This window comes from Apus apus, chromosome 2 (assembly GCF_020740795.1).
Source record: "Apus apus isolate bApuApu2 chromosome 2, bApuApu2.pri.cur, whole genome shotgun sequence".
Classification (NCBI taxonomy): domain Eukaryota; kingdom Metazoa; phylum Chordata; class Aves; order Apodiformes; family Apodidae; genus Apus; species Apus apus.
In genome coordinates, this window is record NC_067283.1 from 92,983,594 (window position 1) to 93,004,275 (window position 20,682).

Below are 20,682 nucleotides of genomic sequence, written 5' to 3' on the forward strand. Positions count from 1 at the left end.
AGCTGATTAATACAGCAAATACTTAACAGGTGTGATAAAATGAAAATATGCTTTAGCAATTAAAATGAAACTTCTATTTATTTCTAGCAGGCAAATTACCCTTCTGCTTCACATGGACATGCTGAGCACCATGGAGCAACAGCTCTAGAAGCATAACCTTTACATGCAAGTGAAAGAGTCACCCGCAGCCCCAGGGGCACTTAAGAGCTCCTTTGTTCCTGTTTATGGCTGAGTTCAGAGACTGCTGTTGCTGTTATTTCTCAACCTCTCTGAGAGTTCACTCAAAACTCGCTAGACAGATTTTTACATCTGCCATGAAACAGAATTACATATTTTCTTAAGGTAGAAGAGATCTTGATGACCATGTCAGCTGACCCTTTTGGCACGATGGCTGTGATATTTCTTCAGTCCCTACCAAAAGGAAGGCTAAGTACATGGAGTACATGAATTCCATTGGGGCTACAACATGTATATTTTTAATTATGTCCATCCTTGCTCTGGACACCTCAAATGATGACAAATCAGCATTGAAGACTGCCCATTTTGTGAGACAGGATAACCATGCCTGATCTTACAAAAAACTGACCCATTCTTGCCTAGTCTGTGAAGTATTTTTCTATCTTGAAGAAAAGGTATGTTATTGCAGCCATTATTTCATCCCGATCTTAACAACAATTGCCTAGGTAACCAAGAGGTGTTTATTCAAACTGCCAACATCTCGGAAAGGAAAAGTTATCTCTGTCTTGCTAAAGACGCTTAGTTCAGCTTTACCAGGTCCTCTTCATGTGAGAGCCTCTCAATTTTAAATGGAGGCTCAGCTGACTGCTGGGTATTTCAGTTACTTTATCCTGCAGTATTTTTTTCTACTAAGCCTCCTAACTCACAAGATCTCAGCCTGTGCCCTGCAAGGCTTATGGTGGTGATCACAGGTAACGCTGGTCAGGGCAACTGAGCCGTGTTGGTGCATGCAGGTCCTGCTGATCTTTTTAGACTTGGCTTAAATAGATTAAGTACCCTGAACCAATAGGAGTTTCATTGTCAAGGGGATTTGGAGCATGCTGTAGTGTGGTGAGCAGCTACACCTCTGGCTCATCTTGCCTGAGTTGCTCTGTCTCAGTTTTATGAGGAGACAACTTTAGATCTAAATTCAGCATTTTTTTTAAATGCAGTTAGGGCAGTAATGAGTGGGATGTACTCTGGACATTGTATCCTAGACAACTGTTCACAGAGAACATCCCAGATCCCAGAGATCCCAGACAATAACCAGATAGAAGCATCATTAAGATGTTTCTATCTGGTTATTTCCTGCTGGGGCAGTAGTCAATTGAATATAAATTAGTCTCTACGGAGAGGCCCCTGTGTTCAGCTTAGAGCTAAAAGCTAGGAGTGTGCCAATCTGGCATTTCTGTTATGGCTCTTCCAGTCAGAAAACACCTGTGCTTCTATCCCTCTCCCTCTAGTCTTAAAGGATGCTTTTGGGGAGAGAGATTGAGGACTGGGATTTTTGATTCTTCCCACTCCTCTTAGTTCCGTTTTTTCCCTCTTGGCAAGTTGTGCTTGCAATGGCAGGTTAGTGCTAGCTGTAAGACTACACAGTTGAAGACAGAAACTATAGAAAACATGGGAGTTATTTTCAAATCCCCAAAGTATAGAGTACTCCAAGCCCCAAAACTAAAAACTGTGAGTTGGATTTTCTTCAAAATTGCACACACACACAGACACAAAGGAAATGTCTACCAGCAGTGTAAAGGTAATAGGAGTCAAAATAATCTTAGGGAAGCAAAACAGTCCCAGTACAGTTGACTGCAGTCACTCCTATGACTGGACATGCCCATGATGCCATAGTTCACTTATATTCTCCTTTATGTTCGATAAATTGACTCAACAAAGTGGTTATAGCTATCTATGGTCCATTTGTACACATAAATAATAAATAGTTGAGAGGTTTTCAGACTGGGCTTTGTAATGCCCATTTCTTTCTCATTCAGCTCTACATCTGAATTGCTTAAACTGTCAACTACTAAAGCTTATTCTTCTCATTTGGCCTGTGTGCAATATCACAGCTGAAAAGGGTTTCTTACTTGTAGCATGATTTTTAGAGGTAATGTTCTATAAGAAAACTGTATTTGGCACAGTGTGACAATTGCATTACTGCCTTCTAGTCTGATTATAGAAAGCTATGCAGTTGCTGCAGATACCTGAAGCAATGACTCTTGAATTTTTAGGGATTCGTACTCCTTCTGTTTTGCAGCTGGACAAAGACTTGGAAGAGGTCACAATGCAGCTTCAGGATACTCCTGAGAAAACAACATACATTAAGCAGAACCACTATCAGGATCTTAATGACATTCTAAGTATACGGAACTTTACAGACAGCAAAGGTGAGTTAGTAAAAAAAACAATAGTAGCTTAACCCAAGATTTTGAACAGCAGTCTCATTGGATTGATTCCAGAGCACTTGAGCCTTGGTAAGATGGATCTTTATATATTTTGGTTGCATGACAAAAAGCAGGCAGATTCATACAATAAGCTGTATGGTATCCACTGAGTAGTTGTTTCTCTGTATTTCTTCTATTGTATGCCCTGTGTGTATAATACACATAGTAAAGTGGGAAAATTTTAAAAGCGTACTTGGGTTCAGAAGTTAAGTTTTGTGTGCAGCATGGAGGGAGGAGAGTCACAGGATATTTTAGATCTTGTGAGAGTTAATCAGGCCAGCCTTCAGCAGTAGGAAGTCCAGTTTAATATGTACTTGTCTGAATATGATGTTCAAATCCTGCTTTTGGACACTCCTATCAAGCAGGTAGAAAAGAAACGTGTAAATATTTCAGTACTGATTTGAACTTTAAACGTAGAACTGAAGGCACTCATGTATGAAAATTATTCCCTAGGAACTGATAAAAAAGGATTTAATGACAACTGTAATATTCCTAAGCTGCTCCTGCTGTGTCTTTTTGCATCACTCCCTGAAGAAATACATGGAAAAGAATTGCTTCCATTAAAGCTGTTTTGCTTTCAGGAAGCAATAAGATCTGGTGCATAGTACAGTAAAGTGGCAGCCAGGACACCCAGCTTCCATTTCTGACTCTAGAATGGATCTACTTTGTGACTCCTGGCAAATTACTTTGAACAGCTGAATATTACTATAATATGTGAAAAACTAGTTTCCCCCTGTTGGGAAGTCATGGACACATGGCTCAGGCTTCCTATTGATGTGGCAGCGTGAGTTTGTTTAAGTGAAACAGAAGCTACTGTCCTGTAAATAGAGTTGTTGAAGAGTAATTTTAGAACAAGAACAGTTTACGTATGCTTTTGAAGTATGGTTGGATAAGGTTACTTTTTCATATGCCTTTTGTTTTAGCCTGGGTGCACACGTGGTTGTCTAACCTGTGGGGGGGGGGAAAAAGAAAAAGAAAAAAAGAAGAGCTCCATAGAGTTCCCAGTGTTCTTTTAAAATTAAAAAAACAGAAGGGAGGTGAAAGGAGGAAAAGGAAAACGTAAATAGCTGCTGGAGGCGTGTGACTATTGGGCTGAGATCAGCAGCAAGAACTAACATCAGTGAGTGGGATGAAGCAGTTTTACCAAGTGTTTGAAAAGAACACATAGAATATTCCACTCATGTCAAATTCTTCAGGAAAAAATGATAAAGCATGAATAATATTTCAAGCAGAAAAGATACATTGCACTGTGCCAAATGCCCATCTGAGTTTGGGTATGAGAAATACAAATTATTCTCAAGATATATGCTGCGTGTAAATTTAGGATTCGATGCTTCCCACAGGAGGTTGCACTCCATTAGCAGTAGTTTGCTGGCAAAGAAATCAAGGATAAAATATAACCTTTCTGCACTTACTTGTGGCTATAGCTACAAAAGACACCAATGTCAAACTACTGATTTAAGCAGCAGCATCCAAGATTGTCCGTGATCCTAATTTCCCCCCAGTACTGTTGCCCAACTTCTACATTTCTGCTGCAGTGTTCATGTTTAAAATCGCCTGTATGTAGAGAGCTGTACTGTATGGAGTAGCCTGGAATTATGTCCTATTGGGATTTACAGGGTAGATAGTCTTCTGCATACTGAAGTTGCTCGACACCATTTTCTGAACAGACCTACCACATAAAGGTCCACACAAAAGAGGCTGGGGGCGGGGGAGGGGAAGGAAGATATTTTCCCTTGGCCACCTTTGTATTGAATAGGTTAGAGCATTTATTCACCTGGACATGAGGAAGAGTTGGATCCCAGTTTGCAACAGGTGTTTGAAGCTTGGTCCTACACCTGGTAGCAAATGCCCCAAGCATGAGTATTATGGAACATCCTGATCCTGACTCAAGTGACATCAAATATTCATACTTCCACGCTCTGAGCCACCACGTTCATCAACCTTTGCTACCCTTTTTCTGTCCCTTTCTACCTCTTGATTTCTCACTTTCTCCATTTCACTGTTCCTTAGCTACATGTCTGAATCTCCTGTTTCTCTCACCACATCCATTCCCAATAGCCAACCTATGTGCTTAATTTAAATTTGCTATCCCAATAAAAATAACAAGGCTTTGGAGAATTCATGCTGCTGAGTCACTGCTGCTTCTGTGCAGATGCAAACAGACATCACTTAAATGGTACTTAAAAAAATTCTGGCCCTTGCAGCTATAGAAAAGCTAACTCTGACTGACATAACTTTGCTTTCTGTAGCTATGTGCTTCATGTAACTTTCTGTAAATGAAAGTACAAGAACCTTGAAATTATGTGCCTCTGATGCTACTTGAGCAAAGCTTTGGAATTATAAATTATTTATTAGCATGATCTAGAAGAGACCTCCACTGTGCAACTGGGGAAGCCAGTTCAATGTTATTTTTAAGGTGAAGACAAGGTTTGTGCCTGCCTTAGACCTTGTAAAAAATGTCAGCTGAGAGAGAAAGAGTAGGAAAGTGAAGAGAGATGCTACAAATAGCAGCTGACTTGGAGCTAAAAATCGTAGCAGATGTTCTGCCACATTGGCATTGTGTACATGGCTGAATCCTATGTCAATCTTCTTTATAAAATACCTTTCTGGTCTGATGCAGGTCACATAGAGGATGCCATGTAGTGTATCCTTATTGCTATTGCTTACATCAATTCAGGGCACTGCATTTCAGAGAACAAATACTATCAAAAGACTTATGCAGTGGATCTCAAACAAGTCCTAATCAAACTTTAATGTTGTAGTACACTCCAGGAGGTTTCTGATCTGTAAAAGCTGTCCAGAGTTGAAATTCCTTACTCCTATAGCTGAGTGCCAAAGGAGGTTATTTGCTTCTTCCCTTCCTTCCCCACCACTGTCATTTACATCAAATATGGATTTAGGACACAAAAGTTAAATTACTTTCACAAAAGTTAAATTACTTCAGCCAAAATAGATAGACAGAGCTGTGCACTCCCATAACTGCCTGACCTCAGGCAAAGTTTCAGAACTTTGGGATTCCTGATTAGTTATTAGCAGCAACAGCTCCTGGTATAGCCCAGGAGCTTTTTGATGACATGGGGACTCCTTTAAAGCACTTTTCAGTTCAGTACATCTCATTTAAAGAAAGATATTAACCAAGACACTCATCTCTTTTACACAAATGTTCTGAGACATCTACAGCAATTGACTACGTAAGAAAAGCAATTAGGAAATGTGGTTTGTAGTTGATTATTTGATTGGGTTTTTTTTAATGCAGGCTTTTGTCTGCACTGATAGATAGCTTTATGTGGTCAAGCAGTTCCCAGCGTCCTCCATGGGCCATGACTCTGCGACCTCAAATGGCTTTTCCAGTTGAATTTAAAAGGACATTCCCTTAACTTGATTTGCTACATTCCTCCGGTGACTTTGAGTCATTGTGTCTGCTGTCAATCTTGGCTGTGTGCACAGCACAGCGTGAGCTTCTCTCCCAGCTTGCTGTTTGTGAGATCTGGTCACCTTGCTGGAGCTGCAGAGCCTGGCTTTAAGGCAGGGGTGGGTGAAACCACAGCTTGGCTCTCCCAACTCCTGTCACTGGCAGTGCCGACCAGCAAGAAGAGCCAAGCTTGGAGAGAGGGCTGAGTTTTCCAGACTGACATTTGGAAAAAAAGGAGGACAAGCGGTTGTAACTGTGACGGTGTGTAAAGAGGAAGGTTGTGCTGCACAACTCCGGGGAAGAAATACCCTGGCACAGGCACAAACTATAGCTTCTCAAAAGCACTCCCTCCACCCATGTAGCTGTTGTGCCAGAAACAGGAGAGATGTTGTGAAGGCAGAAGTTATTCCTACTGTGCAAGTTCCAGCAGAGATAAAAGTTACTGAGGAGAGAAATACAGAGGGAGGATACTATGTGGTTTGGGGGGGCTGGCTAATTTTGAAACACTTGGAATCTTGCAATCTTACCGTATTTGAATTCTCTTTGACATTTTATTACATGAAATTATTTCTACATGAATGATTCATAGATTGCAAGAGTATCACATAAAGCCACTCTCAGAAGAAATCCTGCAGCACAATCTCCATTTATTTCTACTTTTGCAAGTACATTTCTGAGTAGCATATTAGGAAAATTAATGAATGACAGACACACTATGGAAAGCATGTAAGAAGCAAGAGAGAACCTTGCAATAGTCCCCACTTACAGACAAACCCTTTTTGCAAATTCTCCCTCTGCAGGCACCTTTGCTTGCTCCAAAAGCCTTTTCTGTTTTGAGCCAGAAAACAGTCTTTACTGACTGCTGTAAATGGACTGGGAGCGTTCATTTGCGTGTCAGATATGCCTACATACTGTCAGTTGTCACCCCACTCCAATGTTTCCTAGTGTTAGTTTTTTCCCCATGTAAAAGCATCTCAAGGAAAAACAGGTTTCAGAGGCATGTTGCTTGTAAATGCAAAGCAAAATTGAGTTCATAAGGGGGGTGGATACTACTTCTATGAAGTTAGTGTGATTCAAGCATTATGCTTGATATTGAAATCACAGAGTCAAAGGAAGGGCTTTCAGCAATAGGTGTATGAGACTTTGAAGGAATTCTGTTTTAAAGAAAGGATATAGTTCATTATATCTGTTGTATACAGAGATAAATAGGGATACATACACTAGGGATATACTAGTTTCTGTGGAGCCCAGCAAATGGATTCTAATCCTGTAATTGCAGCTTGTTTCTTTTTCAACGGTGAGAACAAACTGCCAGAGGTTCAGTGCCTGCCCTTCCTACAGAAATAAATCTGTAGTAAAGGGAGTTTCTTCTGACTTAAAATAGTATAACTCAGACGATAATCTTGCTGGCTATTCTTTTAAAAAAATACCTTCCTTTCAAAACATAACTATCAGAAGTCTGCCTGATAGACTGCCTGGTGCTGTGAGCTTACGTCAGGAAAACTTTTTCTGAAATACTCAGCAGAGGATGTGATAATTTTAATTTTTCCTTTTATTTTACTTTCTTTTCATCCTGTTCACATAAAACGCAGAAACTGGCTAGTCTTGTTTTATGGTCCAAACAACAGAAGTGTGAAAAATTACAGTAGATTTTAAAACTCTACTCTTAGCTTTAAAGTTTCCAGAATTCTTTAGTAAATCAGCAAGGCTGTCTCTGCCAGCTCTTGTAAGTCATTACCAAGCCACACTTGCTTCTTTGTGGAGCATAAAATATGTTTTCTAGTAAAGAGAAAACAAGAGTGGAATTGAAAGATGTGGGGTGAACTGTGGTTCTGCCATCAAGTGCAGTGATGAAGGTGTTCAATAAAGCTGTGGCGTACAAACGTCAGAAAGCCCAAGCTTCTAGTTAAAAGAAGTACAGTTTCTCAAATCTTGTAAGAAATTGCAGCAGGGACAGTCACCTGGTGTTTTCTGCCGGCAGCTGAAGAAGGGTTGTTAAAATGCACAACACGTTTATGCCAGCCCAGGTAATTTTGGGAGAACCAGGTTGCAGAGCGATTATACGCACGGCAGGTCTGAAGGGAGTGTCACCCCTGGCAGAAGGAGAGGTGAGCAGCTGGGAGCAGTGACCTCCTCGCCGAGCCTCTCGGCAGCCAGCCCTGGATGTGCTCATGCAGCTCCAAGCTTTGTAATTGGAAGCTGTTTCTCAGCTGCAGGTAAGCACAGGTCCTGAGCCAAAGCCTTCTGGCTCTCACCGACAGCTGGGCACTAGGTTTTGCTTTCTAATGAACCCATCAGTGAGTGCCATGTGAGGCCCTTGAGATCTATTTGTCTTCCTTTCCCCGACGGCTTTCTGAATGGAAGGTGCTCAGGCATCACTTATCCAGACTTCTGAGTTCTGGGTTGAGGTCTAAAAAGGTAAAAATTACTTCGAAACTGCTTCTGGCTAATGCAAATTCAGTTTTGAAGGTACTTAAATCATTCCAGTGCAAGTTACTCAGTAGCATCTGCAGTGGCAAAAAGGGCCCTGAGAGTGAAGGGCATTTTTCAAGCAGTATACTTTATGAACAGAGAAAGAAAAGTTGGGGAAGTACTAAAACTACTGCTGCACTTCCCAGGGGAAATTGGGAACCCAAATGTTTATGGTTATCCTTGCTTTAATTTCTTTCGGTTGTTCATGTATATTATTTCTGTTTTCTCCATCCTTAAGTTTTTTAAGTGCATATGGTGATAGTGTTTTTTCCTTAAGCTCCTGGAAGTGTATGAGTAAGTGAGAATCTTACTCTTCATTGTTTAAATGAAAGATAAATAAATAAATTTTAAAAATATATTATTAATTAAAATTAATAAAAGAATAAGGCAAAAAGATATTCCAGTTTCCAACAATTCCTCTCCCAAAAAGCTTAAGGAAAACACTCTCCAGACTGCAGCAGTTTTAAGTTGATTTTATTTGCATTTTTTTTAACCTAGTACATTAATACTTATATATGGTAACCTTGTATACAGAAATATATGCAGTGTATTAAGTCATCTGCAAGAGTGGCAGAGAAGGGTCTATTAAGAATAACACACAGTGATATATGGGCAGTTGGTGTTGAGGGGTGAGTAGGCAGAGAATATAAGATTTCTGTTCTACTTTAATCTAAATCCCCCACCTTTTTGACAGGGACCACCTCCTTCTGTCTCTCTCTCTCTCTCTCCCTCACAGCACAACTGAAAGTACAAGAAACCCCTTGAGGAATGTACAACACAGATTAATATATGAAATTGTATCAGAAAGCCCCAAAGTTGCATATTCCAGTCATTTGATTAAGAATTGTATCTTCAGTAACTTGTAAAAGTTAAATTGCTTATCTTGGCCAAAGTGCTTGGGACCCTAAAATAGTTAAATAATAGACCTTTTCCATCCCTAACTACAAGGATTACTCAGATTTAAACTTTGGTCTGTACCCTAAATCAGCAGGTTTCATTGTCACCTTGGATCAGCTCAGGATTGAACATTGTTTTTCTATTACATCATGGAAGTAAAAAAGTCTTTTCTGCGTGTCTGTTTATACACATCACAAGGTTTTTATGCAAACGTCAAGCTCAATAGACACAGAAATGTGATATATGGAAAATAAAAACTGAACTCTAGTGACAGCAAATGCCACACCAGCAAACTTCAGGCTGCCCTGAGATGGTAGACCTCATTTCTTATTTTAGCCACTGTCAGATATGTCTCTTTGCTGTCCTCCCTTCATGTCTAAACCATCACTGGATGCTGTCATATCTTCCCTTTAAGCACTCCTCTTGCTATAACTGGATTTCCTAGCTCTCTTTTGCTGACATTTTCTTGCACCAACAGCAGCAGCTTCATGTGCTCCGCTCGCCTCCTTTCTGACCCGGACCCTTGTCTACCTTGCAACATAAGTGAAAAATCTTCTTTCTTGATCTTCTGAGCTGTAGTGATCCCCATGTCTGTGTGTTTTTGCACACCTCACCTATTCACTGCTATCCATGTTGCTTGTTACATGCTTCACAGCAGGCTGTGAATGCTACAAAACTGCCAGGGCTGCCCGCACTGGGAGGGCAATTATACGTGTTGAAGTTTGCCCTCAAAGCATTCCTGGTGCTGCTTCCACCTTCATTCCTCACTCTTTGTTTCTGCTGCCTGTTTTGTCCCACTAGTATTGTTCCTGTGCTCATTGATAATGTAGATATTGTGAGTGTGCTGGGACCTGAGCATTATTTAGGGCTTCTGAGTGTTAGGAGAGCAGAAAAGCAGCTTAAGCCTTCAGTATGCACTGGGGTTTTAATGCCATTTTCATTTTCTCTTCAATATTTTCCTGCATTCCCACCCATTTTTACATTCAAATCCTCCAATATCCTTTTCCAGTTTTTACCTTTGAGTATTCTTCCATGCTGCCTTAATGCCTGCAGCAATCACTGTTTCTCTGTGTATGTCACAAACAACTGCCAGTGATGGATCTGGAGCTGCTCTGTAATTATTTATGAAAACTGTGTGCTGTCCTCATTACTCAGATGTTTTCCATGTGACTTTATTTGGCTTAACACAGCAGGAGACTTTGGAAAAGCAGGCAGGAACAGAAAAGCTCCCTGGTGAAGACAGCCTTCTTAAAATGGCTGTATCTGTCCACATGTCTTGGGGGGACCAATGCCACAGCTAGCCAGGGACTCTCAGGACATCATTAGCTGCCCTTCCTGAAAACAGCCTATGGACCAGTGCAACGGACATGAATTGTATTTCTGTGCTACATGATAGCAGGTAGTTAAATGATGGCACTTCATTGCTTATGTGATTGCAAGAGAATCAAGGTTCTATACATCAATGAGATTATAGCTTTTTTTCTAGGAAAATACTTAAAGAAGAGGGTTTATTCATATTGAAAGGTAGCAATTTTTTAGTGCAAGATAATAAGGTGCAGTTACATTGGGTTTTTTACACAGTCTAAGACCAGGTGAAAGAGCATGATAGGGCTACACAGAGGTGAGCAACAAGGTTTGCTTTGTGTATGTTTTTTTAAAGGTAGGGGGAAAGCAAAAGAAGGACAAAAGAGGTTTTGTCCCTTGTCTGTTTCTTCATGATAGTTCCGATGAAGGAGCACATCACCGAAAGCCTAAGAGTAACAAGGACTCCTGGGGAAATCTAAGACTGTATTGGAATATAGGCAGAAAGGGTTTACTTTATAGCATTATGAACATCTGGGACATTTTAAAATGAAACAACTTAAAAACAGTCACTTGGTCACAGTAAAGTAAAAATGAATTTGTTATCCATTTAGATGGTGAGAAAGCCATTTTGAAAAATCATCTTGATCAAAATCCACCAGCACAATGGGGCTCATCAGACCCTTCCAGAACAAGCAAAGACCCTATAGAAGACATCAACTCTCCAGAACAGTAAGTATACACCACTACATGCTGGTAGAGGAAGGTCCACTCTCTCAGGTATGCATGGGCTCGTGTGCATACTGTTTTAGCCATCAGTTCCCTCCTGGACACCAGCTGCCTTGCTGACAAAACATTCATTTAAATGATTACATTTCATCAAACCCCATATTTCTCTTTCATGCATTTTTATGGGAAGACCTTCACTGTAAACCACTTAAGTCAGCCCCAGATACAGAGAGAGTCTGGACCATCCAACAGCAACAGAAGATATGAATGCCAAGTCCTAAAGCACCAGTGGGCAGCAGTGTTGTATTGTGCTGCCTCCCTGTCCCCAGCTCACCATCCCCACCAGATTTAGAGAATATCAAGGGCACTACATCCCAAAGGGCACTAGCTCTTAAGTTGCCCCAGAGGCAAACTAACATACTTCTTTTATCTTGGCAGAAACATCTATAACATGATGTCTAAAATTTCTGTAGAGAGTTACAGGACAAGCTGTGCCCAACCACCAATGTATATTTAGGAGAGAAGAGGATGTACATATGTGCAAACGTTATGACTGTTGTCAAGAATCTAAGTCCTTCCACACACCAGCCAGAGGGGTTTGTGGTGTACATAGCCATTTTGCTCTCTTTCAGTCTTAAGCAAGCTGAGAAATAAAAACAGTCTTAGGGCTTTTCAATGTTACCATAGCAGCTGGGCCTGAGTTTTGGCACAAGAAAGCCTGCGCTGAGGAGTTTCCCTTAGAAACCATGCTGCGCCTACAAAAAGAAGGATGGCACAAAGCACTTGCTGGATTCATGGAGGGGAGAGAGTCTTACAGTATCATCAGTTTTACTCTCCAGGAACCTATATAATAAATTCTCTACCAGCTCAGCAGGGCCTGCGGGGGTCCAGAGCTCAGGGAAGTGCTGTGCTTGTTTGTTCCTGGACCAGTCCTTTCCCCAAAGCAGCCTAGTTACATGGGCACCATTTCATCTGGATCTGAGCTAATAGAGATCAGACTCCTGTTTTGTACATGGGCAGCTTAAAAACTTATTTAAAACCAGAATAAATTAAATAAATTCCTAGACTGAGGCACATGTTACATCAGTGATAACAAACTTGATTTGAGGTAACGTCAACCATCTTGAGATACCTGGAGCAGGAAAGCACACAAATTTCTAACTCTGTCCTTGTACTAAAAAAAAATAAATCCAACCCAAATCTGCACAGAAGATAATCCACACACACACATGCACATATATGCCTCAAAAAAAGCCTCCAGTAGCTGAAATACGTGTTTTTTTTCACAAAAGCAAGGCCCTCACTGAGAAAGCTCTCGTGACTTTAAAGGGTCAGCAGAGTGCTTTAATGCAGAGCTATTAGAGGTCTGGCTCTTTCCAGCACCTTTTGCCAGAAATAATGTAGTGTGACTGCAGCCTCAACCACTCATGGCTGCCTTATATTAAGAGAGATGCTGAGGAAAACACAGACACAGATAGATCAGTTCTGATACAGATTTAATACAGAAAAAAAAAAAAAAAAAAAAAGAAAAACATTTGGTGATGATAGACCCTCCTCTAGGCTAGCAGATGAGAAGGCTGAGATTTCCCAAAGGTCTTAAAGAGCAGGTCAGTACAAATCTGAACAGTCATTGGCATTTATGGAAAGCAATTCATTAAGTCCTGCTAAATCTAAACAGTGTCATTCAGCACTTGCACAGCTGTGCCAAGTCCAAGGAACATATCTTCCCTGAGGATTTCTTGACAGTTTGGGTACCAGAGCCACACCACCCAGGCACAGTGGTCCTGCCAGAGAGAAGTGTAACCATCTTCAGGACTAGGGTTTTGTGACTCACTGTCTTTGACAAGAGATTGCCTCTTTCCAAACTTCTCTTTATGAATATCGCATGTACTTTTTCCCAACTTGTCTGGCAGCACTTTTGGCCCTCCATGCTTATTAAATACATCATTTTTGTCAAAAAAAAAAAAAAAAAAAAGAAAAAGCATTCAAGACAAGCTGTAGGTGTCCCTTATCTTTCTCATTTCACTGCATACATAGGGCATCTCATAAAGAAGCAGTCATACAATCTGCTGAACCTATTTCTCATTCAAGAACAGAGAACTCAAAAACATTAGTCTGAAAAAAGATTTCCTCTTTGCAACAACCTATGAAAGGAGGTTGACTGCAGAAACATTAACTCTTTAATGGCAATAGCAAAAAAGAAGTATCCCAGCTTCCCTTCAGTGACAGCACTCAGGAGGGCTTCCATCTGCCAGTCTGAAAGCTCTTGTACAGTGCGGAAAAGAGTTTGATTTGGGATTTTTTCATTCTTTCTTATCACTGCTGCTACGTTTGACTAACTGCATGTGCTCTCTTACTCTACAGTTGTTTCCAAAGTGAAAGCACAGCAGTACACATGCTCATTGGGCTCAGGAGTGCAAGAAATTTTTCCACATTTGTTTATGAGGTCTTGTTTACATGCTCTCAATCAGAATGTGAAAAAAACATTTGTTTTCTGCTTAGCTCAGATTTAGAACCCTGCACCTAAGGAAAATGCAGTCTGTATGACTGTAGAGCAGCCATAGAGCATTAATTTAGATGATTCACAATTCCCTTTGCCTCTACTGCCTTTCCTGCTGGGCAGGACCTGGTAGGTTATCCACAGCATCAGGTAAAACTTGCCATACCTAGTCAGACCATCAGAGATGAGAAGCAAAAAGTGGGAGCTGACTGCTTTCTCTCCCATTTACACTGGCTACACCATGTAAATTACCAGTTCCTACAGGAGACAAAGCAGTGCTGGTGCACAGGCTCAAGCCCTGTACTTCGGTTTTCCAGCATACTCACAGCATCACTGCACAAATGCACAGTTGCATCAGCTTCTGCTTTCCCAGCTGATGCTCAAGCACAGTCTGATATTCAGAAGCCATGTCTGGGGGCAGCTTATCCTGCAGGGGTGAGAGGTGCACCATGCCAGTTCATCTCAGACCCAGAAGGCAGCCTGGACCAGTTTAGAATAGATATAATATTTCATTTCCCAGTATGTCAGGTCATCTCTCACACAAAGTCAACTCTTTCCACTCCCTTGGGTGTGTGACCTGCTGCAGAAGGTTGGTGTACCTTATCTGGACACACTATTTCTGTACCTGTTTTATCAATGCAGTGTGCTGGGATATTAATCAGGATACTATTTGTATTCCAGCCTGATAATGACCTGCTTACTTATCTAAAGATTGCATCAGTCAGCTTATCTGCACGATGGCCACACAAATAGATTCAAAGGAATATCTTCCATGACCCTTAAAGACATTCTTCTGTGCATCTTCATTCCTGCATGGTGTCCCATTCAAGGCCTTACATTCAGTGAGTTAGTTTTTGGCACCCTTAAATTTTATACTGCTCTTATTGTAACAGCAAGAATATGTCACAGTCTCCCAGATCTCTGAGTAAAGGTGATGATGGATTTCTACAGGACCCCACTGAAATCTGACATTTGTGCAGATTATTTCCTCTATGTGGTCATTTTTGTAACCTTCAAAGCAGCTAATTGCTGTGTAACCCTTGTAACAGAAACTACCTTGATATTTTTGGAGCTAAAGTTCTGCTTTTAGCAGCATTTAAAAGACAGTCAAATACCTTGCTGGAGCCAGTTATGTCAATTTTAGTTAGTAACCAAAAATTCTCATTTTAAAAAGTTAGTTATGACAGGATTATTGCATTATAGCCATATGCCTTGGCAAGAACATGCCTCCTTTATTCAGTTTCTTCACTGACAGTGGTTCATATTAGTCTACCTACGATCCTACTCAAATCTGTCATTTAAATAAGGCAGATTTAGAATTATTCCTTTATTTGCTATTATAATATCTTGAATTATTGTTGTCTTTTGGAACTTTCCAGCTTCCTAGACGTTGCTAAAAATCAACATTAATGGGCTGAAGAAATTACTGAAATAATCCCGAAGTTATTAGACACAGCTACACATTCCCCCAGATCTTCAGGTGTTTGACTGTAGCAGCAGTTGTTCCAGTCTTCCCGCTTATTGATGGATCTCATCAGTAGTTTTGTACAGCAGAGATTAATTATTTTTCAAATGCCTCCGCCCCTTTTGTAGCATCTTGCATTCCCATGAGCATTACATTGTGTTCCTATGTGCATTGACACCAGAAGTCAAGTTTTCGCTTGATTTAATTAATCCCTGGTAAATGGCTTTTCTGTACAGAGCTGCAGATACACGCCCTGTTCTAACACGGTACCCTGATAAGTGACTGCTCTTTGTACAGCAGTACCTTTCCTTTCCATCTCCTTCAGTGGTTGCAGAAAACCACCAACACTAACCATTCTCTCCCCAACGTACTCAACCATATGCTTTGCCATATCTATGTTAAACAAGCAACTCAAAACAAATTGTATGCCACCATTCTGAAAAGCACTGACAAAATGTGGCAGGGTTGGAGGAGGGAGAAAAGCACTCATGCTGGAGAGGGAAAAAGCCACACACAGGGAGGCACGTTACAAGATTTACTTTCGTTTAAGGAGAAACTAGCAGTTTTCTTTGGATTTTGTTACTTTTCTTGGTTTCTTTTGGTTTTCCCTTTGCCTAAACTTTTAATTGTGAACCAGTCTCCAAGCTACAGCCCTCTGCCTCAATTCCAGGAACCAAGTTTTGAAGTGAAAGTAACCATTAAGTACAGTTAAAGCAAAACTTGCCACCCACTGCAGCCACTGTTGGCTTGGCCAAATAAACATGCTTTGTCCATGGTATGGCTAACACTTAAATGGATGAAAAAAAAATCCCATTCACTTGATTATGCAACAGGATTCCCACGGAATAGCTTCAAAAAGGTCTTTGATGAGAAGTCTGTAACAGTTGAACGAAGTAAGCCTTTCCACTGGTGGGAAAATAAGGACGAGCAACTCTGCCTTTGACCCTGCAACAAGAGAAAGAACGACAATCTGCAGTGTCAGGCTCATAAGGATTCAGCCCATGGAATCAGCAAGCCACGCCACCTCTGCACTCCTTGGGAACAAGGCGTGATTTCATTGATAGCACCAGGAAGAGTTGAGCACAGTAGCAAAATAACAATGAATGGATTTTGTTTAATCCTGGGTATGCATTGCCAGCACTACAGTGATCAACACTGCAGTTGAATATTGCATAAAACATTTTAAATTAGTTTGAGGGGGGAAAAAAATGTATGAGAATTTCCCAGCTAGGCAAACTACAACTATTCCTACCACATCCCTGTATAAATAACCCTTAGTTTGTAGTGAGGAAAGTAAAAAGAAGTATCATTACATTTAATTTTGTTTGAATTTGAAAGCTATATTGCTTGGTCCCCAAGCAGTGCTATAGATGCCTTTTTAGCTGTCCCCACTTCCTAACACAAAGCAAAAAAGAAATGAAATGTCATTTGAATCAGAAAGGCTGTCCAAAGGCAAGCTTTTAAATGTACACTTCTTAGAAGGGACTGTCAATACACAGTGATTATAACAGATATCAGGAAAATATAAATTTAAAGCTCTATTGTACTGATACAATGCTTTGTATGGGCATTTTTCTTCTGGAATCAAAAAGCTGGTCTTCAATTCAGCTCTGTCACTTTGACATCTATCTTCTCTTTCAAAAGTCTCTGCATGTTTCAAGAGTTACTATCTCCAAATGCAGAAGCAAGCCCAGTATGATAACATCTTAATCACTGAAAACTTCTTTTGCACTAACAAACCTCAACTGAATTTTGATTTTGTGTAAGGTGTCAGTATCTCCACAGCACGGGGGTAGCAGAGCCTGTGTCTCATTGCACTGTCCTCTCCACCAAGGGGGATTAGTTGGGCTGAGATCAAGGTTTAGTTTCCAAAGCTCTTCCTGTTACTATTATGTCAGACTTCTAGGGAAACTGGATATAGAATGTTTGGTACCTAAATACTGAATTTTGGTGTAGGTGGTAGGTCAGGCTGCTTTTGAAGTGCTAGCTCTTCAGTCCCACAGCACTGACTGTAGGAACATGAGAGCCTCCAGCATGTCAAAAATCACAGGCCTAAACGGCAAAGAGGAACTACTTGGAAATAGCTGCTGGTCTGAATTCCTTCCCTCCCTCCTTTCCTCCCCCCTGCTTTCCCTCCCTCTGTGCACCTGTGTTTGCCTTAGCTGGAGTTGCAAAATTGTCATCTAACATCTTAATTCTAACATCCTCGTGGTAAGTGATGCACGGCTTCAAACTCAGCCTGTGACCTCTTGCATGTCTACCCAGTCACCTGGGGCTCTGTATGCAGCAGATCACTTTGAAAGGGGCGAGGGGTTGCTAAGCCATATGCCCTCATTGCAAACTTAAGCTCTTCCCGTTTTCTGATATCCGCGGTCTAACAATTAGCCTGAAAGTGCTGGCGAATTTCAGAAGGCTGTGGGATGCTGAGAACACACCCTTAGATTTGTTTGTCATATCTAGCCTGTCAGAAAAATGCCCCCAGGGGAAATAACACTAGAGTAGCTAGCTCAACATGCTTTCTGCGAGGGCATTAACCCTTTTTATCGCAGCAGCAGGCACAGAGAATACCCTTGCAGCAACCTGCAGGCATATCAAGCGTGTCATGTCTTCCATTTTCCTCTTGGCTAAAGCTCCTCTCTCCCTCTTTCTCCACCTCTCCCCCAGCATACAGCGCCGGCTGTCTTTGCAGCTGCCCATCCTTCACCATGCCTACCTGCCATCCATAGGAGGCGTTGACGCCAGCTGTGCCAGCCCTTGTGTGAGCCCCAGCGCCAGCCCTCGGCACAGGCACGTGCCGCCCTCCTTCCGAGTCATGGTTTCAGGGCTGTAGGAAAAGGGAGATCAGTGCTTCCTGGACTGCTTTTAAGTACTCAATGACTGGACTAAACATCTGACCTAGAACTCTGCTACAAAACATGTAACATTTGGCTCTTACCGCAGAGGAATTGCCGCCGAGGCCGTCATCACAGGAGTGCCCGTGTAACTCGTGTGGGGAGGCAAAGGAGAAGGACACAAGGAGTTTGATCTGTAGCCTTATTCATGGAGTTTTTATTTCTTCACGCAGAAGTCACTCAAAAACGTTGCTTCCCAAATTTCTACTCGTAACAAGAAGGCTGGGAAATATGGATCTTGCAAAAAAGACACTGGGAAAACAAAACAAAGCACTCAAATGTCACTGGGCTTTATGTGGCTACTGAGAACATGCAATTCTATACTGTATCCGTGTAAGGAACATACAACGGTTGAGCTATACCGTATTTATTGAAATAGATACACTCATTTTTACAAGAATTGTGTTAAATTGCTGGAAACATTCTGCACTGGTTAGTCTTGCTTGTTTTCATTTCAGGGACGGTGTTTGATAGGAAAGAAGGATTGTGAGAAATTATTCCTCAAGTGTCATTGAGACTCCGCAGTGCTGTGAGCAGGGTCACCTCTAGCTTGCAGCTGTACATGAGACCCAAGCAGAGGCTAAAGCTTCAGCTCTGAGTTGTCACCAGCTGGAGAGCTGCTGGTGGAAGGTGGAGCACTTCACCCTTCTCCAGGGATGGCGGTAGTTACTGCTGACCATCTGCAGCTTCCTTTTTAGCAAAGTTTCTGCACCTATTTCAGAATAAACACAACCAACCATAATGTACTAAACTGTCTGGAAAAGTCCTAGGGCTGATAACTCAAGAAGCTGAGGACAGATGGGTAGTAAGGTCTTAATGTCACAGGGTGGATTGTTTTTCATAGTTTGTTTTACTTATGTCACACATAATTACGATAAAATTAACTTAGTGGGCCTGGGGGCGGGGTGGGGAGGGATTAGGGCACAGCACTTTGCTGCTGCAGGCAAAGCCTGCGGCGCACATAGGTGTGAATATACACTATGTTTGCTTTGTACCTGCGTGTGTGACAATTGTAGCGGGTAATCGAGAGGACAAATCAAATTTACCAATAGAATATTTTACCTGAATCCTAAAAAGACTGTGAGAAACAATGGGTTTTATACTTTTAGTCCATCCCCTGAACCAAAGTAATATGGAGGAACAACAGTGGCATGCTGTCTGGACCGGCTCTGGAGCCAAACCCTCAGGCACAGGTGAGGTACATGTGCAGTTCCATTTTCCAAGGGACTGGAAACATGGCATCTCACTGCCAGGGCTTTAGCTAAGAGTAGAGGGGGGGGCGGGGCGCGGAAAAAGGCAAAAGAAAAAAAAAGGCATGAAGCACCCACTGGGTTCTCATTTTTCTTTGACCAACGCCTGTGCACCTCAGACCAAACCTTTGGAATGATGTTCCAATGAAGGTTTACAGAACAGCAATGACTGAAGCACAGCTTAAGAGGTTCATTATCTGAGGGACTTACCTGCAGCTTTGAAAAGCTAGCATAAATCTCCATTAAAAATAAAACACACATCATAGTGGCCAAAACCAACATGAATATGTATCTGAATCTTACAATCGGGAGCTTCACAAAATATTTCACTTGGCACATACAGTAAGAGAGGTTATGGAAATATCTGTAGCTTTTAGAACAAAAACATGTAAGTATAAACACAAATAAAATAGAACTCATTACTCTGTTTAAGCACTAAACACTGACGTTGTCACTCAATGTGTGTTGACAGTATTCTCTTGCTTTATTAATATCATCAGGGCCTGGTTTATTTTAAAAGGAATGTTAATTTTTTAAAAAAGGAGAAAATTACAATATTGTATATAATGTATACACAAAGATCTCTGTAGAAATATTATTCCAATTTAGCAGGAAAAAAAAATAATTCAGAAGTATTGGACCATTGGAGGTGAGTGTGTGTGTGTTTCTGTAACTTCGTGAATACTGACTGTGTGACGTTTATTAGGTTTCAACCATGCAGTACATTCTTTGTCTCAATGATACTGTAGTTTCTCCCATAACATTATTTTTTTTTTTACTTTACTGCAGATAACAAGACCAACCAAGTGAATATAGCTATTTAATGTTTCTGTTCTTTTCTACTGCAGCAAAAATGTACTGTAAATTTATGAAGAGGCTGTGCCCCAATGGCATTTTCCAATGATGTTAGTGCACAAATGCTTTAAACTAGACTGGAACTGCCAGAATAAAATGTAAATGAAGAATTTCTTGTATAACCTTATAATGCATGAGATCAATTTTTAATAAATTGTTGCAAATCTGTTTTTATTAATAAAATATATAAAAACCTAGGATTTTGGACTCAGTGCCCTCTTCCCCCACAGCAAAAACCTTTTAAACGTGTATGCGTTTATACATATAAATATAGCTATATTTAAAAGACCCCCTGGAGAAGGAGGAATCCTATTACAACATTGTAATAAAAAGTCCAGACACACATCCTAGTAGTTGAATGGTTCACATCTGGAGAAAACAAACAAGCCTCTGCCTTGAAGTACAATTACTGCAGTACTCATGAGTGAAGTCTAAGTCCCTTTTTCAAATGGCAAATTAGCAAAAGCA

At 41.0% G+C, this 20,682-nt stretch overlaps 1 protein-coding gene across 1 annotated transcript in view; it reads left to right on the forward strand.

Moving 5' to 3' along the window:
• GABBR2 (gamma-aminobutyric acid type B receptor subunit 2) overlaps positions 1-19,383 on the forward strand; it is a 476,938-nt gene extending 457,555 nt beyond the window's left edge. The window contains exons 17-19 of the mRNA XM_051609256.1: positions 2,252-2,381; positions 11,139-11,256; positions 17,883-19,383. Coding sequence (XP_051465216.1) covers positions 2,252-2,381; positions 11,139-11,256; positions 17,883-18,048 — 414 coding nt within the window. The 3' untranslated portion in view covers positions 18,049-19,383. The remainder of the gene's footprint in view (positions 1-2,251; positions 2,382-11,138; positions 11,257-17,882) is intronic.
• Positions 19,384-20,682: the final 1,299 nt, after the last annotated feature.